This window comes from Artibeus jamaicensis, unplaced genomic scaffold (genome assembly GCF_021234435.1).
Source record: "Artibeus jamaicensis isolate MK-2021 breed Jamaican fruit bat unplaced genomic scaffold, CSHL_Jam_final contig_473, whole genome shotgun sequence".
NCBI classification, from domain to species: domain Eukaryota; kingdom Metazoa; phylum Chordata; class Mammalia; order Chiroptera; family Phyllostomidae; genus Artibeus; species Artibeus jamaicensis.
The window spans coordinates 2,752,674-2,776,844 of NW_026521851.1; the positions used below are offsets into that span (position 1 = coordinate 2,752,674).

General features: G+C 48.7%; 1 protein-coding gene across 2 annotated transcripts in view; it reads left to right on the forward strand.

Moving 5' to 3' along the window:
* The window catches only part of RYR2 (ryanodine receptor 2), a 544,399-nt gene that overhangs the window by 319,003 nt on the left and 201,225 nt on the right, over positions 1-24,171 (forward strand). For both annotated transcript variants that reach the window (XM_053667877.1, XM_053667878.1), the window contains exons 20-26: positions 2,188-2,380; positions 4,055-4,271; positions 5,925-6,029; positions 13,336-13,439; positions 15,495-15,578; positions 18,855-19,014; positions 21,947-22,094. In XM_053667877.1, coding sequence (XP_053523852.1) covers positions 2,188-2,380; positions 4,055-4,271; positions 5,925-6,029; positions 13,336-13,439; positions 15,495-15,578; positions 18,855-19,014; positions 21,947-22,094 — 1,011 coding nt within the window. The remainder of the gene's footprint in view (positions 1-2,187; positions 2,381-4,054; positions 4,272-5,924; positions 6,030-13,335; positions 13,440-15,494; positions 15,579-18,854; positions 19,015-21,946; positions 22,095-24,171) is intronic.

Here is a 24,171-nt window from a genome sequence, read left to right on the forward strand (position 1 = left end):
AGAATTGACCTGTGCGTACTATGCCTTTCATGGCAAAGTATCTGTTCAACAGAACAGTAAAAACAAAAAAGAAATCGTGAATCTGTGACCATGTCATAGAAAGATTGTGGAATTTTAGGAGAGAATTATCTCAAAACTTTATGTCAGCATAATATTTTTTCTCAAATGACGAAGAAATGTGCCCCTATCATGCCTATGCTGAAAGGTGTGTGCTCTGAGCCACCAGGACTTAGAAACGCCTCGCTCTAGATTCCTAGTCTGCAAGGACTCGTTTAAGTTAATGGGCTTTTCACTGACATACCAAGATCACAGGATGCAGGAATAGAGATAACCTTCCTGAGGTCTTTCTCCTGCTCCTTTGTTGCTTATGGCTGAAATGGACTTCAGAGCATCAGACGTCTGTGATCGCTGGTCTGGGGCGCTTCTTTATCACTTCAGGCTTTGCCCTCGGGGAGTGGGCGTGGCACCTGCACGTGGCTCCTCAGCAGCAGTTTGGCGCTGTGTCTTCCACCCATTCTTTCCCACTTACAGCCTGCACAGGGTTGCCACGGGCCCCACTCTGAATGCAGAGTTGGACTTAGAGCATCCAAGTCCCATGTCTGGGTCAGACTCAAAAAGTGAGAAAAATCTTGGTGCCTTTGGAGAATTTAGATGTAGAAGTGTGGAGGACTGTCACTGAACAGTTCGGTCCTTTACAACAGGACTGACGTGGAAGGCTCACACTGCCTGAGTTCTGCAAACTGTGAATTCCATCCTCGAGACAGCTCTGCAAGGCGATGGCCTGCAGTGCAGGAGGGACGGGGCCGACGTGTGGTCTGGGACATAAGTCAGACTTTGCTGTCTTCCCTTTGGGCTCCTGCAGAGAACAGGCACATGGTGCTGTGGCCTAGAGGCGGGTTTGGGTGAGCACGGCTAGAGCTGCTTGTGAGCGGGCTCAGCGGCTGAGCTCCTGTGTGGCTGTGGCCTCGGGTCATTCCCTGGTATCTCGTCGTGCTCTTTTCAGCACAGCACAACTGTTTACGGTGGTGGCTGTTGGAGAGCTGCTGGCACTCGCATGGGAACACCCGTCAGGCTGGGCAGTGTGTTGCCCTATAGCGCACATCTTTGCAGTAACGCTTTTACCAGCTGCAGGAGTTGAAACAGATGAGGACGAGGACCTTTTTCTGAGAACTGCATCGCTTCCACATGATTTCTTAGAAGTTGGCTGGGTGTTCAGGGAACTCTGGAGGAGTTACTTGACAGTGAATGTATTGTTCATAGATGTGAATATTGGTAAAATAAAAATGTACACATTTTAGAACTAGGCCTCCTGTATTGTTGGCATTTTGAACCTGCTGGGATTAAAACCTTGGCATGTTAGAAAGTTAAAAGGATGTCATTAAGAATGCAAAGCCTGTATCATGAAGTATATTTTTATCTTTGCTCAAGTTCAGAAATTCTGTGTATTTATGGGTGTGTGTGGGTGAACGTCCCCTCTTAGTCTCCCAGTGCACCCAAGGGCTCACTGGCAATGGAGTTCTGACACAGTCAGAGTGGGCTGGGCCCCGGGGTGCCGGGCGCCCGCTGGCATTTACCAGATACCGCTCTCATGCCTCACCACGCTGTGTGCTGCTGCAGTTAAGAAGCCAGCCAAGGTCTCCCATGAAGTAAATGCTGAAACCACAAACCAGTTGGCATATGTTTGTGTCCAGCAAACAACGTGTGAAAGAATGGCCACTTTTTCTGCTTTCACTATCTTTGTGCATTTTTATTTTATGAGTGAAAGGAAATTTAATAGCTTAAAAAAGGACTGATGTGAACTGCCTGACCTTTGGTTTAGAAGAAATGAGGTTTATCAAGGTTAAGTCATTTGCTGATGGTCCCAGAGGTGGTAGCTGGTAAAGTAGTTGTTTGAACTCAAATCTTCCCTGGGGTTTCCCCTCCAACATTATTGCATTATGAGCACTAAGATGATTTCTGCATAAAATGCCATTTGTCTATGTGCAGAAATTTCTGCATATCAGTAGGGCCATTTGTAACAAAGTACGGCTTCTGAAAAAACAAGCAAATGTCTTTTGGACAAAGGATTTAACATACAATGCTCCACGCATCCCAGCTTCTGTTGCAGTGCTGGGAGATGACCGGTCACTGCCCTGAGCACGGTTCTCTGAGACAAACACAGACTTCTCTCCTCCATGTTTCCTGAAGGTTGTATTGCTAGCACCGTGAGCTCGCCGAACCAGCACCTGCTGCGGACAGATGATGTCATCAGTTGCTGTTTAGATCTGAGTGCACCGAGCATCTCATTCCGAATCAACGGGCAACCTGTTCAAGGAATGTTTGAGAATTTCAACATCGACGGCCTCTTCTTTCCCGTTGTTAGTTTCTCTGCAGGAATAAAGTTAGTATTTCTGTGTTCATGCCCTGTGTTCCATCCCACTTATACTTCATGGTCACTGCACCACCATCCCCCTGCTTCCCTGTCACTCTCACCCTCAGTGCCCAGGGCATCTGCCTGTCCCTTATGGGAAGGGGCAAGGTTCACCCCCAAGGGGCATCTCGGGAGGCTGGGGCTGTGTCCACATGTCCATGCCTCCACTCACCCCTCCAGCCAGTGCCCTGAAATATTCCAGGTTCATTTAAGCTCAGTCTTTAATTTAATAAGGGGAAATGAACAACACTGAAAAATAGCACTTATCTGTTATGTTTAGTTGTGTTAGTTCTTTTCCATCACATTTCCACACCCGAAAGCCCCTCATGTCCACAGAAAGTAGATGTGCTGCTGTTTTTGATGAAGGCAGCTGCCCTGTGCTAACCTCCACCTGGTACACCTGTAAGCCATTCCCCTGCAGTCCACTGCCTCCATGCTTTTGTCTAACCCGTGCGTTTTTGCTGCTACTAGAAGGAAAGAGAGGCTAAAATGATAATTCTTTGAGTTCTGCAAAGAGAACTTGACTAGACATTGGTCTGTTGTGACAAGGGCCCCAGTTACCTGTTGTATCGATGCACGTGTGTGTCTGGACCTACTTAACAAGGACTGTGCACTCACTGCAGCCACCCGCCCACCTGCCGGCTGCTCTTCTGCTGGAACCCCTCTTGGAGGGATGGTTCCTAGTTGGCTACAGAAGTGCTGTCCTGAAGGGACAGAGCGGTGACAGGATGTCAGCTCCCCAGCACCAGAGCCCTCTTCCTGTGTGTCTGTGCGGCTGTGCCTCTACCAGTGCCCCTTCCCGTGTGTCTGTGCGGCTGTGCCTCTACCAGTGCCCCTTCCCGTGTGTCTGTGCAACTGTGTTTTTCTCTATGAGCTTCTGCTGTGGTTTACAGTTTGTGCTTCTTCTCACTTTTTGTTTTTTGCTTTTTATTTTTTTCATTGTACTGTATTTTTTAGCATGGAGCTTAAGCACAAATTAGAAAAAGAAGCACAAAGAAGATGAAAATTTGACTTCATTTTTATGAGCTAAGAGCTCAAGAAATCATTAGCATTTAGCTGGTTCAAAAAGGTTTCCAGGGGGATGGTAGTTAAATTATTTTCATTAAATGAGTATGATATACAAAATATTTCAGTAAGTTTTTGTTATTTTAAGAAGTAAGGTTACTTTTTTTTTCAGCAAATGGAAATGTTGTTTAAGTCCCTTTAATGTGTCACTGGGCAGTGGGATCTGGGAAGTGACCTCGCCCAGCCCTGACGTGTGCGGAGACTCAGAGCAGGTCTGCTCTTTCTCTGTTGACGTTCGGGCACCTTGAGACGTTAGACAGCCAAGGCCCGCGGACAGGAGTTGCGTTCCCCAGGGACTGTGTGTGAGGCCTGTGCTTTGGTTAGCGCCAGTGCTGATGGGAGTTTGCTTGACCTGCTGCCATAACTCAGCCAGGCTTTCTTTCCTGGGCCCGTTTGCCTTTTATCATTAGAGGCTCTTGAACTGGTGGAAGGGGCCCATGTGATGATGTTTCTCGGAGGAAAAACATGTGGCTCCTGATTGAGTTAGTGTTGTGCTCACACTTTGTTCCTTATGCCATGTAGATGATGAACCCTCCGTGCATCCTGAGACGTGACTGACACCCACTGTGTCCTTTTCAGGGTGCGCTTCCTGCTTGGGGGGAGGCATGGAGAGTTTAAATTTCTCCCTCCCCCTGGCTATGCTCCTTGCTATGAAGCTGTCCTGCCGAAGGAGAAGTTGAAGGTGGAACACAGCCGAGAGTACAAGCAAGAAAGAACTTATACCCGGGACCTGCTGGGCCCCACAGTGCCGCTGACTCAGGCTGCCTTTACGCCAGTCCCTGTGGACACAAGCCAGGTGCTGTTGCCATTCCTGCGTGTGGGTGCTCTCCACGCTCGGCTGCAGCCCGCAGCGGTGCATTTTTCTGTGATACAGTTGATACGTATGAGGGAAACAAGTTTCACAGAATAATACTTAATCATGTCAATTTACCTATTTTCTGTTCTGTTCTTATTTTTTATGGGTGGTCATAAGGTACTGCATTGCTTTTATAACAGTAAGGAGCCACAGCCTCAGGTAACGAACACATATGAACTCCAGGGAGACTTTCTACGTAGGGTGGATGTGGGAGCTTTCATTTTTCCCAGTTATGTATGCTTACATTTTTTAAATGACTTAACTGACCTTGACCTTGGGTAGGGATTGAGATCTAGGGCTTAAAATGCCTGGGGTCAGGTGCCTATGGGGACACACAGGAAGTTACTTATCTTGTTGATTGGGATGCTAACAGTGTCTTAATCAAGTTAGTGCACAATCTATTAGCAGGGTACTTTGCAGATATGCACCCAAGCAACTGTTAGTTGCTATTGTTGCTGTTCTGTTTTATTGATGTGGGACAAGTCCCGACATTGACAATGAATTAAACATTGCTTCATTTTGATGGTGAAGTAACTTCAAGGGGTTGGTTAGATATTCAGAGTTCATTCGTTTTTGAAGATTAAAGGCCTTGCTTCTAAAGTCTGAAGTAGAATTCATACCAGGCATGAAAGGCTTCAGCTTTTTGAAATCACCCGTTTAGCTCCTTGAATCATACTGTTTTAGTCTCTCCAAGTGGCTTTTTATATTATGTGTTAGAACAACTCAGAAGCCTTTTTAGTAGCTAAACTTCAGCTTGTGTAGTGTTGCTGCAGGTGGAGGGCTACACACAGTGCTGCCAGAGTTCAGCAGGGCCTGGGTGGGAGCCCAGGCTGGGACGGACCACGGGGGTCAGGGTTGCACACAGGCTTTCCTGGTGCCTGGGTAAGCCCACTGGGGAGAGGTGGTGGGAGGGCCTGCTCCCTGCAGGATCCGCACGCCCATGTGCATCCTGGGCAGTTGCTGCTCTGTTTGCTGAGGGGCTAGTTGTGGGGGACACAGCACCTCCCCTCGAAAGTCATTTTACGTTCCTGTTGGAGAAGTCATTAAACTTCCTCTTCATATTGGGAACGTGCAACAATTTGCCCCCTTTAGGATTATGTTTGGAAACCACTAAAAATAACAGAGTTAAGAGGACACCTAAGTCACCTGATCAGACTTTTGGGCTCACGGAGCCAGTGAATTGGGTGTCTGCTACGTGGCCTCCAATGCAGTGTGTGGACATGGCTGGGTTGGGGCGAGAACTTCGCACGGTTCCCCTTTAAATAACGCATGTTCCGGTGGGTGGCGCCCTCTTCCTTAATAGCGGCTGTCCCCACCAAGCTGTTTTCCTTCTTCCTAACTTGGGTCCATAAATTGGACACCTAAGTTGCTACCTGTCCCCCAGAAAAAGGTTCCAAAATGTACCTAGAGAATGTTTAGCTAACTAGTTATATTTTTATATCCAGGTTATACTAGGAGGTTTAGAACCTAGTTCTGTTATCACGTGTCAATGGTGTATGAGAAAGTTCTATTTAGTCCGATTACCGTGAAGATGAGTAGCAAGGTTTTATTGTATTGTTGTCTTATGTGTTTCTTTTTCTTCTTCAATTTTAGATTGTGTTGCCTCCTCACCTGGAGAGGATCCGAGAAAAACTGGCAGAGAATATCCATGAGCTCTGGGTTATGAACAAAATTGAACTTGGCTGGCAGTATGGCCCGGTACATAGTTTTGAAACTTATTTTCAGATTCTGTTAACACAAACTTGTGAAAACATACCAGTGACTTTTTCTCACTCCTCCTGCTGTGTGGTGAACTGAGTGCTCTGGACTGATGTTTTTGTACACATCAGTTTGGATCAGTTTTTCCTTGGAGAGGGAACACTGTGATTGGCAGGTTCATGGAAGGGGAGGCTCAGCTACCTCAACCGTTGAACAGTTTTCCATCTTTAAGCTGAAAGTTCCGGTTTTAAACCAAGGTTAACATAGGCAGACACTGTGCATTGCTTTCTAAGGTGCTTAGAAAGAACTCTGTGAAGTTGGAAGTGAAAACTGAATGTGGAAAGAAGTCAGTTCACGTGACCCTCCTCTTAGTCCCCACGCATGGAGAACATGTGTCCATGAACAGAGGTCGCAGGTGGCTTCACAGTGGGGTCAGGCTGAGAAAGAATGACACCTTGTATTTCCAAGTGATTAACTTTGAAGAGCTCAGTTTAGCCCTGGCTGCTGTGGTTTGGTTGGAGCATCATCCCATAAATCAAAGGGTCTGGGGTTCGATTCCCAGTCACAACACATGCCTGGGTTGTGGGTTCAGGGTGCAGGTGAGAGGCAACCAAACGATATTTCTCTCTCTGTCTGTCTCCTCCCCTTCCCCACTCTCTAAAATAAATAAGCAATGTGAGGATAAAAAAATGAACAAAACTCAGTTTGGAGTTTGTCAGTAAAAGTTAGCTTAAGTAAAACCAAGCAACTTCTGGTTTAACCCCAGGGCACCTGTGTTCTGCAGGACTGTGGCAGTACTTTTTTTTTTTATCACACTATTAGTTTAAGCGTCCAGAAGGCTGTAACATGTTCGTATGTTTGAATATAGAAATGAGTGCATTCCTTGTGTTGGAGTTAGCTGCCTAAGCATCGAGTGAAGCACATTGGTGGCTGCCGCCGCAGTAACCCTGCAGGAGACCCTGTTCTCTGGGTGTGTGGACACAGGCACTCAGAGTTCTGCCTTGTCGCACCTACTCTCACGGGTGTGAGGTTGAATTTTCGCACAGGCACCCAGGGCCCAGTGTTGTTAATCAGTTTCACTGCCGATGGCACAGCTTCGAATTCTCGCAGTTGTGACCTGCCAGATAGCAGTCCCAGAGCTGTGGGAGGCCGGGCCAGGCCTGGGACGCTGGTTGCCAGCTTCTGGTGCAAACTGCTTTGCTCTGTGAGATCTACTGAGGCAGGATCTGATAACAGGATCCTTTTATTAAGTCAGTGACGGTCAGACTAGGGCTGTCCAGTCATTTTTGCCAGGGGCCACATCAGCCTCGCAGTTGCCTTCAAAGGGCCAAATGTGATTTTAGGACTGTATCAATGTAACTACTCCGTCACTAGGGGCAAGGAGCTCAGTGCTGCCACCAGTAGAAACAAGGTGCCGGGCCGGATAAAACAAAGTGGAGGGCCGGATTCGGCCCGTGGGCCTTGTGTTGGCCACCTGTGGGTTAGATAATTGTCAATTCAGCAAAAATGTATTAAGTACCTAGTTTTCCGCTATGAGAGGCAGCGGCTGGGGGAATAGGGTGGTCCCCACATCTGTGTGCAGATGAACCAGGAGGAAACACTGCGGAGCAAGACAGACCCCACAACCCACAGGTTCAGTGCGGGCAAATAAAGCCTCAGAACCTCTGACTGGAAAACCTGTGGGGGCTGAAGCAGAAGGAGAAACCCCAGCCTCACAGGAGAGTTCCTGGAGAGACGCACAGGGTCATAGAATGTACACAGAAACACCCACCCAGGAATCAGCACCAGAAGGACCCAACTTGCTTGTGGGTAGTAGGGGAAGTGACTGAAAGCCAGCTGAGAGCTGAGCAAGTGGCATTGTTTCCTCTCGGACCCCTCCCCTACATATAGCATCCCCAATATGGGTTGCCCCACCCTGGTGAACACCTAAGGCTCTGCCCCTTACTATTTAACAGGTGCACCAAGACAAAAAAATACGGTCCAAATGAAAGAACAAATCAAAGCTCCAGAAAAAATACAACTAAGTGACGAAGAGATAGCCAACCTATCAGATGCACAGTTCAAAACACTAGTAATCAGGTTGCTCACAGAAATGATTGAGTATGATGGTTGCAAAACAGAGGAAAAAGTGAAGGCTATGAAAAATGAAATAAAGGGAAATTTACAGGGAATCAACAGTGAAGGGAAGAAAATGGGGACTCAAATCAGTGGTTTGGAGTAAAAGGAAGAAATAAACATTCAACCAGAACAGAATGAAGAAACAAGAATTCAAAAAAATCAGGAGATGCATAGGAACCTCCAGGGCAACTTTGATCTTTCCATTTGAATTATAGTGGTGCCAGAAGGAGAAGAGGAAGAGGAAGAAATTGAAAACTTACTTGAAAACATAATGAAGGAGAACTTCCCTAATTTGGCAAAAGAAATAGATTTCCCAGAAGTCCAGGAAGCTCAGAGTCCTAAAAATGTTGGACCCAAGGAAGCACATACCAAGGCACATCATAATTACGTTACCCAAGATTAAAAATGAGATCATCTTAAAAGCAGCAAGAGAAAAGGGGACACCTACAAAGGAGTTCCCGTAAAACTCAGCTGATGCCTCAAAAGAAACCTCACAGGCAGGAAGGGGCTGGAAAGAAATATTCCAAGTCATGAAAGGCAAGGACCTACATCCAAGATTGCTCTATCCAGCAAAGCTTTTATTTAGAATGGAAGGGCAGATAAAGTGCTTCTCAGATAAGGTCAAGTTCAAGGAGTTCATCATTACCAAGCCCTTATTATATGAAATGTTAAAGGGACTTATCAAAGGAAAAAGAAGATAAAAAATATGAATAGTGAAATGACCACAAATTTACAACTATTAACAACTGAATCTAAAAAACAAAAACAAAAGTAAATAACTAGAACAGGAACAGAACCACAGAAATGGAGATCACATGGAGGGGGAGGGGGGAGAATGGAGGAAAAGGTACAGGGAGTAAGAAGCATAAATGATGGGTACAAAATAGGCAAGGGGAGGGTAAGAATAGTATAGGAAATGGAGAAGCCAAAGAATTTATATGTACGACCCATGGACGTGAACTAAGCTGGGGGAATGATGGTGGGGGGTGGTGATACAGAGTGGGGAGGAATGAAGGTGAGGAAAAAATGGGACAACTATAATAGCATAACCAATAAAATATACTTAAAAACAAGTTGGGGAAATGTATAAATGCTAGTTAAGATTTGAACATCAATTAAAGTGACCAAAGAGAGATGTTGTAACTGTGTACATCATTAATGGCCAGTGGATCATGGGCAAATTTTACTGTGAGTTTCAAGATAAGGGATTTGAATTTCAGACAAAGTTTGCCTCAGGTGATAATGAGAACGAGATGATTGCAGGTGAGGAAAACTCAAGAAGATTCCCTGAAAACCAACCAACCCCCTTAGAAAGCCCTGCGGTTACAGGGACATCAGCTGTCTGTGGGAGCCCCCAGACCACCTCGATGACACCGGTCTGCAACTGAACTCTGACTCAAGTTTTTTCCCTTAAAAACGAGGACAGCGTAAGTTCTCGTTAGTGTCTGTTCTTTTATAATGATCTCCTATAAGGACTTTTTCTTGGTTTGAGAGAGAGGGAGAGAAATGTCGACTTGTTGTTCTCCTTATTTGTGCATTCATCTGTTGACTCTTGTGCGTGCCCTGACCGGGGATCCAACCCGCAGCCTCATGGTACCTGGACGGTGTGCTGACCAACCAGCTGCCTGGGCAGGGCCAGTGCCTGCTCTTCAGTGAATTCAGTTCTGCGCACACCTCTTCCTGCGGCTGTGTTCAGAGCTGCCTCTTAGTCTCTGATCCTGGAAGGCATGCTGCCCTTGATATGGCTGTCCCCGACTGTCCCTTCCCTGGCCCGAGGCTGACTGCAGCAGCTATGGTCTCTCTGAACCTGGGGCCCCTGCCCTGCCCAGCTCAGGGGTCATGTCAGAAAACCCCAAAGCCGGGAGCCTCTCAGATGCACACGTGAGGAGAGTCCATGTCCTTCTTTCATCTGACAGTTGCTCCGAGTCCTGCGTCCTCACAGGCTTCCTGAAGACTCCTTTCAGAGAAGTTGCCTCTGCGACTCTAAACAGACACGCCCTGATTTTAGGCTGATACCAAGTGTTCTTTAACATTTAAACTGAAGGACTCAAGTGTGTTTTACTTCAGAGTAATTTAAACGTCTCAGTGAGCTGAATAGGTCGGTTTTTGCTTTTATTTTTGCAGAGGATGTCTGTCCTCTGTCTCTGGGTGTCCCTCACAGGAGCGTCCTACAGGAGCTCTGGTTTGTGGGATCTGGCAGCGGATCATTCCTGGCATTCTCCGGTCCTTTAACAGTGATTGTATACCTACTGTTTGCTTGGCTGTGGCTTGGTGTTCGAGTCTTAAAAATAAAAGACTACCACTTTGAGTCCATTTGCCTTATAGGAGCTTCCCAGTTTAGTTGGGTGGTAGACATGCGAATAGTCACAGGCTGACCGTTTGAGGCATTGACAGAGTGGAGACGGTGTATTTAGTGCTTCACAGGGGCATTGACAGAGTGGAGAGGGTGTCTTTAGGTCTCTCCTGGGAAACCAGAGGCGGCTTCCAGGAGGAGGTGCACCTTTGCTGGGGCCTGCAGGATGAGTCAGTCAGTTCACTTGCAGCCAGGGTGTAGGACCTGCATGTGTGACTGTCTAGGGTTTAGGGCACTGTGGTGACGTCTCAGGAGCTTGGTCAGAGAACAAGGAAGGTGGTGCTAGTGGGGCAGAGGGCACAGGTGGGAGGTCTGACCAGGTGGATAAAGGGCCTGGGGCAGGATAGGGTTTCTTCTGTGGGGGGTAAAGAGTGCTGAAGGATGGAGGGAGCATGGTGGCATGCTTCGTCTGCACTGGAAAGGAGCTCAGCTGTGGGTTTGGGGACAGTGAGCCTAGAGGGGGGCTCGGGGAGGGGATGAAGGTGGCCCAGGTGAGATAGAGGTGGGGTGCACCTGCCCTGGGGGTGGAGAGCCGTGGCGACAGGTGTACCGGAGTCCCTCGTGGGCTGAGGGTAAGCAGGGAGGAAGTCCAGCTGGTCTTTGGTTCTGGTGGGGACTCCAGAGAGGATGCAGGGCATGGGCAGTGGGAACCACTCCAACCGGCGGGCTATCTCCAGACTGGGGCACGTTCATTTTCACATCCGGGTTCAGAATTCAGAGTTAAACTTTGTGGCTCTATGTTCCATTGTTAATCAGAATTCAGAGTTAAACTTTGTGGCTCTAGGTTCCATTGTTAATCAGAATTCAGAGTTAAACTTTGTGGTCCTAGGTTCCGTTGTTACAGAAGCCACCCCCAGGGTCTTTTATACTATGGTTTGTCTTTTCCTGCCGCTGCCGTGTTAGGAACTGTGGCTCTCAATGCCAGAATTTGGTAAAAAGAAAAGGAAGTGTTTACTCAAAGGTTATACAGGTTTAGAGTAATGGTGGAATGTTGCCATTAAATCCCAAAGTCCCTATAAAACACCCACAAACATACACAGTCCTGCCTCCCCTTGCCTAACCAGGCCAGTCAGGGGACCATATCTCAGGAAAAGAAATAGAAGCCCATAGCTCAGCTAGACTCCTGTTCTTAATCCCAAACCACATCCTCATGGTGGGCGGGGGAATCCTCTGCATCCTTTCAAACTGTGTGACTGAGAGAGAGCTCCACACGGCTGCTGCATCCTGCTTTCCTGCTTCTTTCTAAGTTGCACGGTCAAGAGAGCCCCTGCTCCACTCCCAAAAACGTGTGGTTAAGCCCTGCCTGGGTTTAAATCTTGGTGCAGCTCTTCCTCTGTAACCCCATTTCTGACTCCTCCCACAATTGGCCGCACTTGCCAGTAGTCTGGTTTCTTCTGCCTTTCTTGGCTGCCATTGTTAATCTGGGTAGGTGTGGATAGAGTGAATCATCTCCAAGCTCTCACGCAGGCACCGTAACCAAGGGGGAGCTGACTCCCCGTCTAGTCACATCCTGGGTCAAAGTCATGCATATGTCCCTGGCTCCACACAGGATGTGAAGCTAGCCTGCTGTTACCGATATGCAGAATAACTCTCAACCCTGTGCTGCTGCCTTTGCAGCCCCCAGCTAGGCGTGTCGGGGCCCCAGGGCCTCTCAGCCTATGTCCCATTAAGTCTACACCCTGTTAAACCTACACTCCATGAGACCATCTGTAGAGGTACACATTTAAATAAGCATATAACATATCCTTTCTCTAAATCCTGTTTATTTGTTAGAGTCACCAGAAAAAAAGAACAAGTATGTCATTTTTAACTTGGGGCTTCTTGAAGACTTTAGAAAGTTTTGGCAGTGTTTGTGTACTTTTCTGTGGCATTTATGGAACCAGTGATCATCCCCAGGGGGTAACTTCCTCCCTAGCAGCCCGTGCTGGTCCCCCAGGTGCCACCCAGCCTGGAGGCCTACGCCACTTCAGTCTCTGAGAAGGTGGAAGCCTGGTTACTGTGCAGTGATGCGGGGCAGCTGTCTCATGATTCACTTCCAATGTCTTGAATTTAGTCTGATTTCTAACAGTTTAAGGATTGATGGGAAAACCCTGCACTGTGCTAATCAGTGTGGCTGAGGTGATGGGGTGACTTGTGACCATGGGAGGGGCATCTGCAGTGAAAGGGAGGGCCAGCAGCACCTCGAAGCATTCACAGCGGGCGGCCAGGCTGATAAGTGCGGTTCTAAACACTAAAATATCATTACACATTCCAGCCGAGCTGTCACTACGCCCTTTTGACGTAGACGTCATGTCAGTATGCAGGACGTGCCGAGTGTGTGCTGCATGTCCGGCATGCTGTTGGTGCTGTGGCTGCCTGGGAGAACAGACCAGACCCCTGGCCCTCTGGCTTCACGGTCTGGTGCAGGGAAATCAAATACTTGAGAATTAATTGAGTCCTGGTCCGTCAGCAGGTGGTAAGGGGTATGGACCAAGAAAACAAGAGTAGGGTGGGTGGGCAGATAGTCACATTGTGGGGGTTGGGCAGGATGAACCTCAATGAGAGAGTGTGACTTTAGGAAAGTTTGGAAGGTGCTCAGGGAGCCAGCGGGTGGGCATCAGGGCAGTGCAGGCGTGTATGTAGGGCCAGGAGCTGTGCCAAACCAAAGGGCCTACATGATGCCTGGTTTTAGCCCTGAGGCAAGTAGGACCCAGGCTTGGAGGCGGAGGTCACATGGGCAGTGGGGCTGGGTGTCCCGTGCAGCTTCCCCTCCACTTCGCACATGTGTTGGGGTGGCCACTGCCCCGTCTGACCTGGAGACTGGACTCTTCCATGCTGCCCTCCGTCCTGTTGCAGGTCAGAGATGACAACAAGAGGCAGCACCCGTGCCTGGTGGAGTTCTCCCAGCTGCCGGAGCAGGAACGCAATTACAACCTGCAGATGTCACTGGAGACCCTGAAGTGAGTTTCTGAACGTGCCCCTCCCGCCTGCTCCGGAAAGGACTCAGGCTGTTGAGTAGTTTCCCCTCTGCTTGGAGCCTCTCCTGGGACGCACAGGCGGCCTGGGTCAGGCTGTGGGGAGGTAGACCATGGCCCTGCTGTCCTGCGTCTGGACCCTCCGCATTCTCACCTTCCGAGGAGCCGTCTCTAGACATTCGCCACACTGCAGGACTTGAGGGTTCGGTGACTGGATAGAGTGCCACTCAGAGACCTGCTCAGTCACACACTGTTACTGACTGGAGGTGATGTAACCAAGATGTTGAAACCAGTGTCTAGAAGCTGTTACACCAGTTGAAGGGAGCAACTTTATGTCTTTTGAGCCTAATAGCTCAAAAAATGTAGGCTTGTATTTCAAAATGAAAGCCTATTCATTTTGAAAGATTAATTTTCCCTAACAATTTCATTGTATTTTGTCAGAGAATCAGACCACGATGGACTGGAAATTAAAAGGAAATTGGTCCTTTGTTATATCTGTAGGAAATACTGAGTTAACTAATTAAAGAAGGTTTTATTGCTGCTGCTGGGTGCTGCGGCTCTCGAGTGGGAGGGAACGAGTTCCTTCCCCAGACACAGCGTGTGTGGCATCTCCTGTCTGGGGAGCTCCCGGGGCCGTGGGTCTGCGGAGCCGCAGTGCAGGGGCGGTTGGCCATCCACCCTCCTGAAGTTCGCCATCACCCCAGCAGGGGAAAGAGTGAGCTGGCATGAATCGAAGGGAGGAAAGCCATTTTAAATGTGAATATAGAAAGATTCAGAAAATACTTTTGGGAAGACAGTAACATTTCACATGTTCCTCTTTGTCCTTGGTGGCCTGTGGAACTGCATGTGTTCACATTGGTCACTCATCCTAATACACGCTCACATTACGGGGGAAACAAGGCTTTTACCCGGTCCGTGTTTCTGTTTTGTTAAGAGCAAGGAGTTACCATGCTGTACCACCCTGGCCTAGGCTGCCATTGTTCCCACCCAAAACGGTAAAGGGACAAGCAACAGAGTGGAGAGAATTATCTGCACCTTATGTCTCAAACATTTGAAGAGCAATTACGAAAACTAAATCTAGTAGAAAAGTGAACAAAAAATTCGTTTGCAGGAAAAATAAAGTGCAAATATCTCTTAAGCATATGAGAAAGGTGCTCAAATGCACAGATTAATTAAGAAAAGTGCAAATTAAAACTATGGTGAGGTACCTTTTTAACCTATTAATTGACAAAGATCAAGCAGTTTGGTGACTGGTTGGGGAGGGCGTAGGAAGAAGGCAGTGTCACACACTGCTGGCGGGGACCCGAGTCATCTCCACTCTGTCAGCGTCGCCACCACTGGTTGAACTTTAAAGTATGTGCACCCTGTGCTCCAGCAGCTCTGTGTCTGGGGATGTGTCCTGCAGGCGGAGGGTCCAGGGCGGGCGTTGGTGTCTGAGGCTGCTCCCAGCAGCACTGGGGGCAACAGCAGAAGACTGACCCCAGAGAACTGGGTAAAACATTTCGGCACTTCCAGCTAACGGAACACTTCAAGCTGTTGAAAAATAAACCAGCTTTATTCAAAAGGACAGTATTTCAAAGTTATCTTGTGAAGTCAACATAGCAGATTACAGAGAGCTGTCTCTCGTGTGTACCCAGTGTGCAAAAAAAATAAACAGCCTGCACCCCCCCCACACACACATGTGCGTGCACACACACACACACACCCCTACACACCCCTCAGTATATGCAGGCACTCTAGGAGGACACGGACAAATGCGGAGCTGCCAGTGCTTCAGGGGGAAAAGGCTAGAGCGAGGGGACTGGAGGGCGACTCTCAATAACTTCCTCCTGGGGCCACTTACATTTCCTGTGTCTTACTTGTTACTCAAAAGTGAATAATTCGTAAGTAAGTAAGTGTTTTTTAAACACACACATACACACACACACACCTTGTGCTCTGCTTTCGGGTGGACTGATGTTTCTTACTTCCATCTGCCATTATGTTGGGTTGGGGGGGACGTGAAGATGGAACTGTGCTCATCTCTGGCTTGTTTTCCAGGACTTTGTTGGCATTAGGATGCCACGTGGGTATATCAGATGAACATGCTGAAGAAAAGGTGAAGAAGATGAAGCTACCCAAGAAGTAAGTTGAATGCCTGATGGTACTCAGTAGTCCATGCGCCGACTGAGCTCCCCTGACTAACTTGTGACGGAGGCCTCCGTGCATGGCTCGCACTCAGCTGACCGCTCGGATGCAGAGTTTAAACTTGCTGTGCTCCACGGGGAGCAATGTCAAGTCCATGGTTTCACAGACAGACAGGAAATGAAGCCCAGAAAAATGGGCAGAGTATGTTATAAAAAGTGCGCTGTTTTCCCTGTGTCTGCTTGTGGTCAACACACACATTCCCTTATTTCTGATTGATTGGGTATGCTTTTCCTCTTTCTACCAGAAAATATAATTTTATTTGGCTTTACAAAGAAAATATACAGGGTCTGGCACAATATAATGCCCCCTTTTTATTACAAAATCTTTCCAAACTTGTGAGCATGTAATTCTGTAGCATAACAATGTCACACTCAAGCACACCATGTGGCATTGTAGGTGAAATGTTCAAATTAAAACTATAAACGATTACACCCATACTATCATCCTACCAACCACACTCAAGCAGGCCTCACTTCTGCCAGACCCTGTGTTTTAGGAATAGCTATTCTGTCGGTATTGTCCACGTAAGAAACATTTAAATCCGGAGAGAATTTTTATGAATTTATTTGAACCAAACTGGTGACAGTTGCTGGGAAGCAAATCTAAACAGATTGGGAAATGCCCCTAAAAATGGCAATTTGGCCCTTGACTGTATACATGAGCAGGTGAAAGGGGGTTACATGAAGTCACTGGACGGACAGTAAAATGCTGGACTCGCACTTTGCACTTCACACGGGGGGGCGGGGAAGAGGGTAGAGGACAGTCGGTAGCCCACAATTAACACGACAGCAGCAGCAGTGAGGGGACTGCTGGTGTCTGCCCTGGTGTGCTGGTGGTCCTGGAGGGCCCTGGAGAGGGGGCGGTTACCCTGCCATGGCGAAGGCGTGTTAGCCCAGATGCACGAAGGCAGGGACAGGCTCCGTTACGGTGAAGCCTGACCTCTGTCAGGGAAAACACCGCCCAGGACAGGACCACGTGCCGAGAACTGCTCTTAGTTAGAAACTTTAATTTCAGACGGCCCCGCGTGCTTACCTTCGGTCTCTGAGTTTGTAAGGCCGCCACACAGGCCTCCCCTGAGCTGGTCAGTGTCTGCACGAGGCCCCTTCTGTTCACAGCGGTGGTGTCCCCATTTTGAGGTGAGGGGACAGAGGCTGTGAATGTGGTAGCATCGGTTTTGCCTGTTGAGAAGTCGGGGCCCCCTTCCAGACTGCAGAGTCCGCGCACCTCCACGTCCTCCTCTCCCGCCAGGCCCCAATAATACCTACTTCGGACAGCCGTTCTGGGTGCTAGAGGAGTACACACGTCAGAAGGAAAAGTGGTTTCCTGTCCGTTTTTCTTTATTTTAACTTCAGGGCTGTGTAACCACTTTTCTGAGGTCCGTGCATGGTAAAGAGCAGGCCTGGAAATGCGTTCGGTGGTTGATAAAAACAAAGTAGCCACCTGTCACTGACCCCTGGACTCTAGTTACCTCCACAAAACAAAATTGAAATAGAATTGTGTTTGCTATGGTACAGAATCAAAGTGGGGTTGGGCTGCCCGCTGCCACCAAAAGGCAAACTCTAGAGGCGGAGGCTGGTGAGAAAGGAAAGACGGTTTTATTTGATGCTGCGCAATCTGGGAGAAGGGGGAGCTCCCTCTCTCCAAGCTCATATCTTCTACAAAACCCAGATAAAACCCAGCCATCCCCAGCAAGAGCAAAACAAAAGGCAGTGCCCAGAATTCCCGCTCCATCTTTAAAGTACCATCTTTGGAGCCTGAGGTGGCTTTTAAGCCTTCCTTCCCCAGGGTTATGTTGCTGTAGGGTGTGGGTCGGACCAGGTGCTTTCTCAGAATAGTTAGCTTCCCAAACCTCCACGCACTCTGGGGGGAGGCACCTCCTGACCAACCCCTTCTTGTCCAGAGGCCGGCCTGGGTGCTAGACATGTGGGACACTCACCCGATGGGGAGGGAACACTGGATCCTCTGGGACTGTCGTTTGGCTTTGCTGTCATGACTGAATTGTGTCAAAGAAAACCAGGGCCAGACAGGAGGCTCAGACCCTGAGGCGGGTTGGGCCCTTAAAGTGATCAGCAGGATTCTTGCTTAGGACTGGGCAGAATGGAGCAGACGGAGCCCGGGCCATTTATTTGTAGAGCTTAGCGTAGTTATCTGGTGAATCGTCTGTGCCAAAGGATAACCTTTGAGATGGGCAGGCATGCATCTTTATCTTAGCTTGGCAAAAAGAGTGAACTCCTCCAAACACTGTAGCTGGGGAGCTGCTGTGTGCCACTCACTGGTGTCAGGACAGTGGCGGCTAGGAGAATGTGCCACGTGCTCGTGTAAGGACAGTGGCAGGTAGGAGAACGGTCAGAACAGGTTTGGACCGCCAGGCCTAGTGACAGTGCAGAAGGCGGCATCAGTGTGACAGAGGAGGAGGGGCATTCACGGGCCCTGTGCCAACTGGGGGGCAACTCAGGACACAGCTGTGAGTCTGCGCAGAGCAGGGCAGGGCTACTGCCCAGCTCAATGTGTTGAAAATTTTAAATTTTCAATTTTGTATTTCTTCTAAAAGATTAAAACTTATACTCATTTGTTACCTTTTCTCTCTAGCTCAGAGGATGGAAATTGTCTCTGGTAAGAGTCCCTAGGAGACCCAGGCCTTCCTGATGTTTGGGTGGTTATGGATTTCCCAGTCTCTCTGACTGAGGGCTTTCTCAGCCATGTACCTGGGAATGACAGTAGGGACGTCATTTTTAAACGCATTGGAGTTTTTCTGTAGAATCGTGAATGGTATCCGAAAGCATACACAGCTTTATTAAAAACATCGCATTAATACAACATTTAAAAGTTGAAACTTGAGAACTTTGGTTGAGAAATCCAGCAAATGATCTGATTGATCACCAATAATTTGATTTATACTATACAAAAGACTGGACTGTTAGGAACACAAATAGTATAATTCCTTCTCAGCTTTGAGAGATACGTGAATTGTTTTATCTCCGCTTTATTGGTGAGAAAACTACACCATGAAGGAGATGTGGTCTTTCCTCCTGAGGAGTTACTGTCTTCAGTCAGAGGGTCCAGGCCTGCTGACCGGGCTGTTACCAGGGGCTTCCATGCGGTTTATGGGACACTTGCAAGACGGCGGGACCAGGCGAAGGCCATCACAGCGGTTTTTAAGGTTCGACTTTTCTGGAAAGACCAATTACATGAGTGTCTTGCTTTGCTCCGTAGTTACCAGCTGACGAGTGGGTACAAGCCTGCCCCGATGGACCTGAGCTTTATCAAACTCACCCCGTCTCAGGAAGCGATGGTGGACAAGTTGGCAGAAAATGCCCACAACGTGTGGGCCCGGGATCGGATCCGGCAGGGCTGGACCTATGGCATCCAGCAGGTGCGTGGGGACTTGGTGCTGCAGGTGTGGGCCAAGGAGCACTGAGGGGTCCGCAGCACCGTTTGTGACAGGAGAGATGAGAGAGCGATGGTGTAAAAACTCATCCCAATACCTTAAGGCACCTGCTCAGTGCCGGACCCGAGCTTGTGCGATGACCACAGCTCTGCGCAGTGAGGTGCAGTGCGCAGCGAGTGTCATCAGGACAGCGATGCACAGTGTGGCTTTGGGGCATTTCTCTGGCGAGAGTGTCTTTCAGGAGGAACTTTTGAAACAGGAGAGAGATGAAATAATAGAAAGAGTCCATGGTTCCTTATTTGCAGCCCTGGGGCGAGGCGACATTCAGGACCTGGCGTACCTGGCCTTCCAAGTAGTGGCGTGAGGCATTGCGCATCTTTTGCATCAGGTCGGCAGGCCAGGTGCTCACCTGCTCCCCATGACAGGTGGGACAGTGCTAAGAGCAACGAAGGCAGCCTCACATCCATTCGGATCATGCTTTGCCACAAACCAATGTTTGTTAAACTTGGTCAAACCAGAGGTTTCTGGACTTCACAGCCGTGGGTCCCTGTGAGCGGGAATACTGGCAGAGTCGCTAATGGCGTGGGGCACACAAGGAGGTGGATAGTGAAGGTTAAGAGCAAATTTTAGCCTTGCCTCTAAAGGAATCACGTGGCCTTTGTTGGGCAGGCTACTTAAACTCTCTGTGCCTCCGTTCTGCTTATCAGTAATTTATTTAAGTCACAACAGCACCTGGCACCTACAAATGCCGTGCAACCACCCACTCTCAGTATCAGGTGCCCGTGCCCGTGCCTGGACTCCACCGGTGTTTCCTGCTGTAATTCTCACAGTCCCACGAAGGATGGGCACACAGGGTGCCCAAGGGTCTGGGAGCGAGGGTCACCCAGAGCCACAGAGCCCACCGGTGAGGGCCGCCCCTTTCTCCCCTGTTGTGACAGGACCTCCGGCCAGGCTGCAGCAGGCGGCCTTGGCTGAGGTTTTCAGAGTAAAGTGGGTTGGTACTTAGTAGACACTTAGACTGTGGTTCGGGGTGAATCTAAGTGATACTTTGAAGATGTGTTTCTGATCCCTCTAAGGCACTGACTTCTGTCATTTAGAGAGCTAACGAGGAGGCGAAGAGCCTCGCTTTACCTCATACATTGATAGGGTATTTCCATGTTGAATTAAACTAGTTGTGTCTGATGAGAATGTCAGCACTGAGTCAGTGTAAGCAGGAGTATGTGTGTGTGAGAGAGAGAGAGAGAGGGAGAGAGAGGGAGTGACAGGGAGAACCTGACCTTTCATGCACCTTGGGCTCCCTCTGCCTCGAAGACCTCAGGGCTCCGTGGTGGGCGGGGGTTTCTCTGCAGCTGCCTCCTGGCGGAGCTCCTTCCTGGACTCGTGGGCTCTCCGCCTCCTAAAGTCACAGGCTCTGTCCGAGAGGCCCAAGCCCTCACTTGCACCCTTTGTCCCCCCTCTCCCAGCTCCCTACTGTTACCCTCCAGGTTTGGTGGGGGGCAGGCACATGTTGGAAGCAGTCTCCCAGTGCTGCCTGCTTTTGCACCCCCTCTCCTCGAGAGCAGTAACTCCTCAAGAGCAGTCGACTTGCTGCCTCTTCTCTGTCTATCCAGCACAGCTGAGCTCAGACACGAGTGTGCATGGAACCCTGGGAGGGGCTGGGCGCAGTCAGGCTCCTGGACACCGTGTCCCAGAGCAGGAGCCACAGCAGGCTTCCCAACACCATTCAGGAGGAGCGTGGGGGCAAGGCCGTGTTGGAAAGCAGGGGTACTGGGTCCAGTCTGGAGGCTGCAAACACTGTTTACGCTGCTTCTTTATCCCGAGCAGCTTTGGGGCTGTGTCCCCAGGTGTTACAGGTGCTCCTGCTTTGGGGGTGAGGTATTTAGCGCACGTCTCCAGGGAGCAGGAGGCAGAGGTGGAGCAGCTCTCCTCACTCCTGCCAACCAGGACAAACCCTCTGCACTGCAGAGCTTGTCTGGTTGGGAAGGTTTGCCCACGCCCCTGGCCTCCCCGCCCCCTCTGTGCCCAGGTACATTGGAACTGCGTGTGCCTCTGGGAGTTTGGGAAGGTCAGTGGACGCTGCCCAGAGTCTCAGTGCGTGAGTGGAAAGAAGGGACGTCCGCAGTGCTGGGGCCCTGAAGACCTGCAGGCCCTGTGCCTCTCCACCAGCCACGGTGCAGGCTTCGTGCTCACTCTGAAATAAGTGTCCTTTGCCTGGCAGTAAGACGGTCTATTTGCTGTCTTTGTTAGCACCATGGTGACCACAGTTGAACTTGGACCCTCCTTCGTAGCAGTTCTGTAGTCAAGTCTGTGCTTGTAGAATTACCTGGTTTCACTGATTGATGGGGTAAACTTAGTGCGTATTTTCAAAGATTGCTGAAGGCATAGAATGACCTTCTATAACGTAGCGTATTTTCTCTTAAGGAGGGACGGTAGCCTTACGTAGACTGTCCAGTTAAAGCCGCTGGGACCAGCACTAATTTGGCTCTTCTGGAAACCAAGGCTTGTCCGTCTGTGCAGCAGGGAAAGTGTGTGTTCTCTCCGCTGGCTCACTGCCTGTGTCCATGGCATGGGGCAGATGGTTAAAGAGACCCTCCAGGCTCGCTTTTGTCATTGCTGTGGCAGCTTTTCGCTTTTGGCCTTGTGGAGTGGGCTTTAAACTGACACAGTCAGTCACTCACTCAATGAAATCTGTGTTGACTGTGTTTTGGTGACTTCTGTAGCCTGAGAAGGCAAAGGGAAGGGGGGAGGGGCAGCCTTTACCCTCAGGGGCTTTATATTTTGTAGTATCTTTTTCATCCTCATCTGAGGATGCATTTTTTATTGATTTTAATTGCTTTTTATTGATTCTGTTGTATTTACTGTCTCACTTCTGAGTGTTGTTGGTATTACCTCGATGACGGCACCCCTCTTCCTATAGGACGTAAAGAACAGAAGAAACCCCCGCCTCGTCCCCTACACGCTTCTCGATGACAGAACCAAGAAGTCCAACAAGGACAGCCTGCGGGAGGCGGTGCGCACGCTGCTGGGGTGTGGCTACGGCCTGGAGGCGCCGGACCAGGACCACGGTGCGTCGGGCTGCTGTGTGCCTCTGCCTGCGGAGCCACGGTGGTTTTCTAAAGCCAGATAGAGGGCTGAGGGGGGCGGACCAGGCAGAGTCCTTTAGGGTGGACTCTGTGGGCGGCATGCAGTCCAGGAGGGACTGCACCCTCCTTTTTCCTGGAGGGTTGGACCTGTCCCCCGGCAGAGTGGCTGAGGCCCACAGTGATCCTGCCGGGGAAGAGTCCGAGGTGCACCTTGAACTAGCTCTAACCTTGCCCCCCACCCTGAGTCCACCAGTTGTCCTTCAGAAGAGCTGGTTTCAGTTGTTCACAGGAGTAAACTGTAGTGGGAGCCAGTGTCTGACCCTTCATTATTTATCCTCATTCATAACGGTGACATTAATCAGTGCAACAGTTTGCTTTACATTAGAATAGACACTCAAAAAGAAGTGTTAAATAAATGGACTTTTAAAGGTTTTATGAAGGACATACTTTCTTTTAATAATATCTTTTAAGACTATGATTTAAAATGATCAACTTTGTTAATTTCTTGTTCTTGCAGTATAAGTTGGCATTGTTGACCTTGACAAATAGACAAGATACTTCCCAGGGTTTGTTTGGGAACAAGGGGAGGAACGTTCTTTTCGAGAGACAGGGGGGCACTCGGAGGTTGTAATCAGAGACCCTGGGGGAAACTGGGAGGTGCTCAGGGCGGCGGCTGTTCCTTGGCTGAGGGGTGGTCCGGTGAGGAGAAGGTCCTCCTCCCTCCCGCTGGAGCAGTCGAGTAGACAAGTGCTCTCCTGTAGGTGATGGTGGTGCGTCCTCCTCTTTGGGGTGGTGAGTGGCCAGGCATGAGTGAGCCCTTGGCAGGCCTTCCCAACTCCGATTTAAATGAGGGTTTTGTTTATTATCTTCACAGTGTTAATATTCAAACTTTAAAATTGGCAAAGACTGTATGCTTCATTATAGCACCGTATCGGAATCTCCATCAGCCTAGCTAACACTGCTCACCCACCCTGGTGATTCCGAGACCTCCAACCACCCAGTTTGTAGGCTCACCCAAGCTTCTTCCAGGGGCTTTTCTATATAAGCGGCCTGTCTTGGCTCATGCTGCAGACTTTCCTAAAATCTCTTAAACAGAAAGACATAGCAGCTCTACCTAATACACAGATATACACACACACACACACACACAGGGAAGCTGCCAAAATGAGGAGACAAAGAAACAGTCCTAAACAAAACACAAAACTCCAAAAAAAAATCTAAACAAAATGGTGACAAGAAACCCACTAGGTGCAGAGTTCAAAACACTGGTTATAAAGATGCTCAATGAACTTGGGAGAAGAGTGGGTGAACTCTATGAGAATTTTAAGATAGAGAAAGGAAACAAAAATGGAGGAGGTAGAAATGTAAGAAGGACCAGTCAGAAATGAAGAATACAGTAACTGAAATGAAGAATGCACTAGAAGAAATTAACAGTACAGTAGATGAAGCAGAGCATCAAATCCGTGATTTAAAAGTTAAGGTGGCAGAAAACACCCAGTCAGAACATCAAAAAGAAAAACAGCAACAAAAAAGGAGGATAGTTTAAGCAGCCTCTGGGGACCGCTTCACGTGTACCAACATTTGCATCAATAACAGAAAGGGCCCCTAACTTGGCCAAGAAACTAGACATACAAGCCCAGGAAGTGCAGAGAGTCCCATAATTAAAATGGCAAATGTTAATTAAAGACAGAATCTTAAAAGCAGCAAGAAAAAGACTATTAGTTACCTATAAGGGAGCTCCCATAAGACTGTCAGGAAGTTTCTCAGTGGAAATTTAACAGGCCAGATGGGATTGGCATGAAATATTCTAAGTGATAAAGAGCAAGGACCTAAAACCGATACTGCTCTACCCAGCAAGGCTATCATTTACAATTGAAGGACAAAGAGCTTCCCAGAAAAAACCTGAAAGAGTTCATCACCACCAAACCAGTATTATAAGAAATGTTACAGGGACTTCTTACGAAGAAAAAAATAAAAATTATGATTAAAATAGCAATATATAATACATATGTCAATGATACTTTAAATGTAAATGAATTAAATGATTCTATCAAAAGAC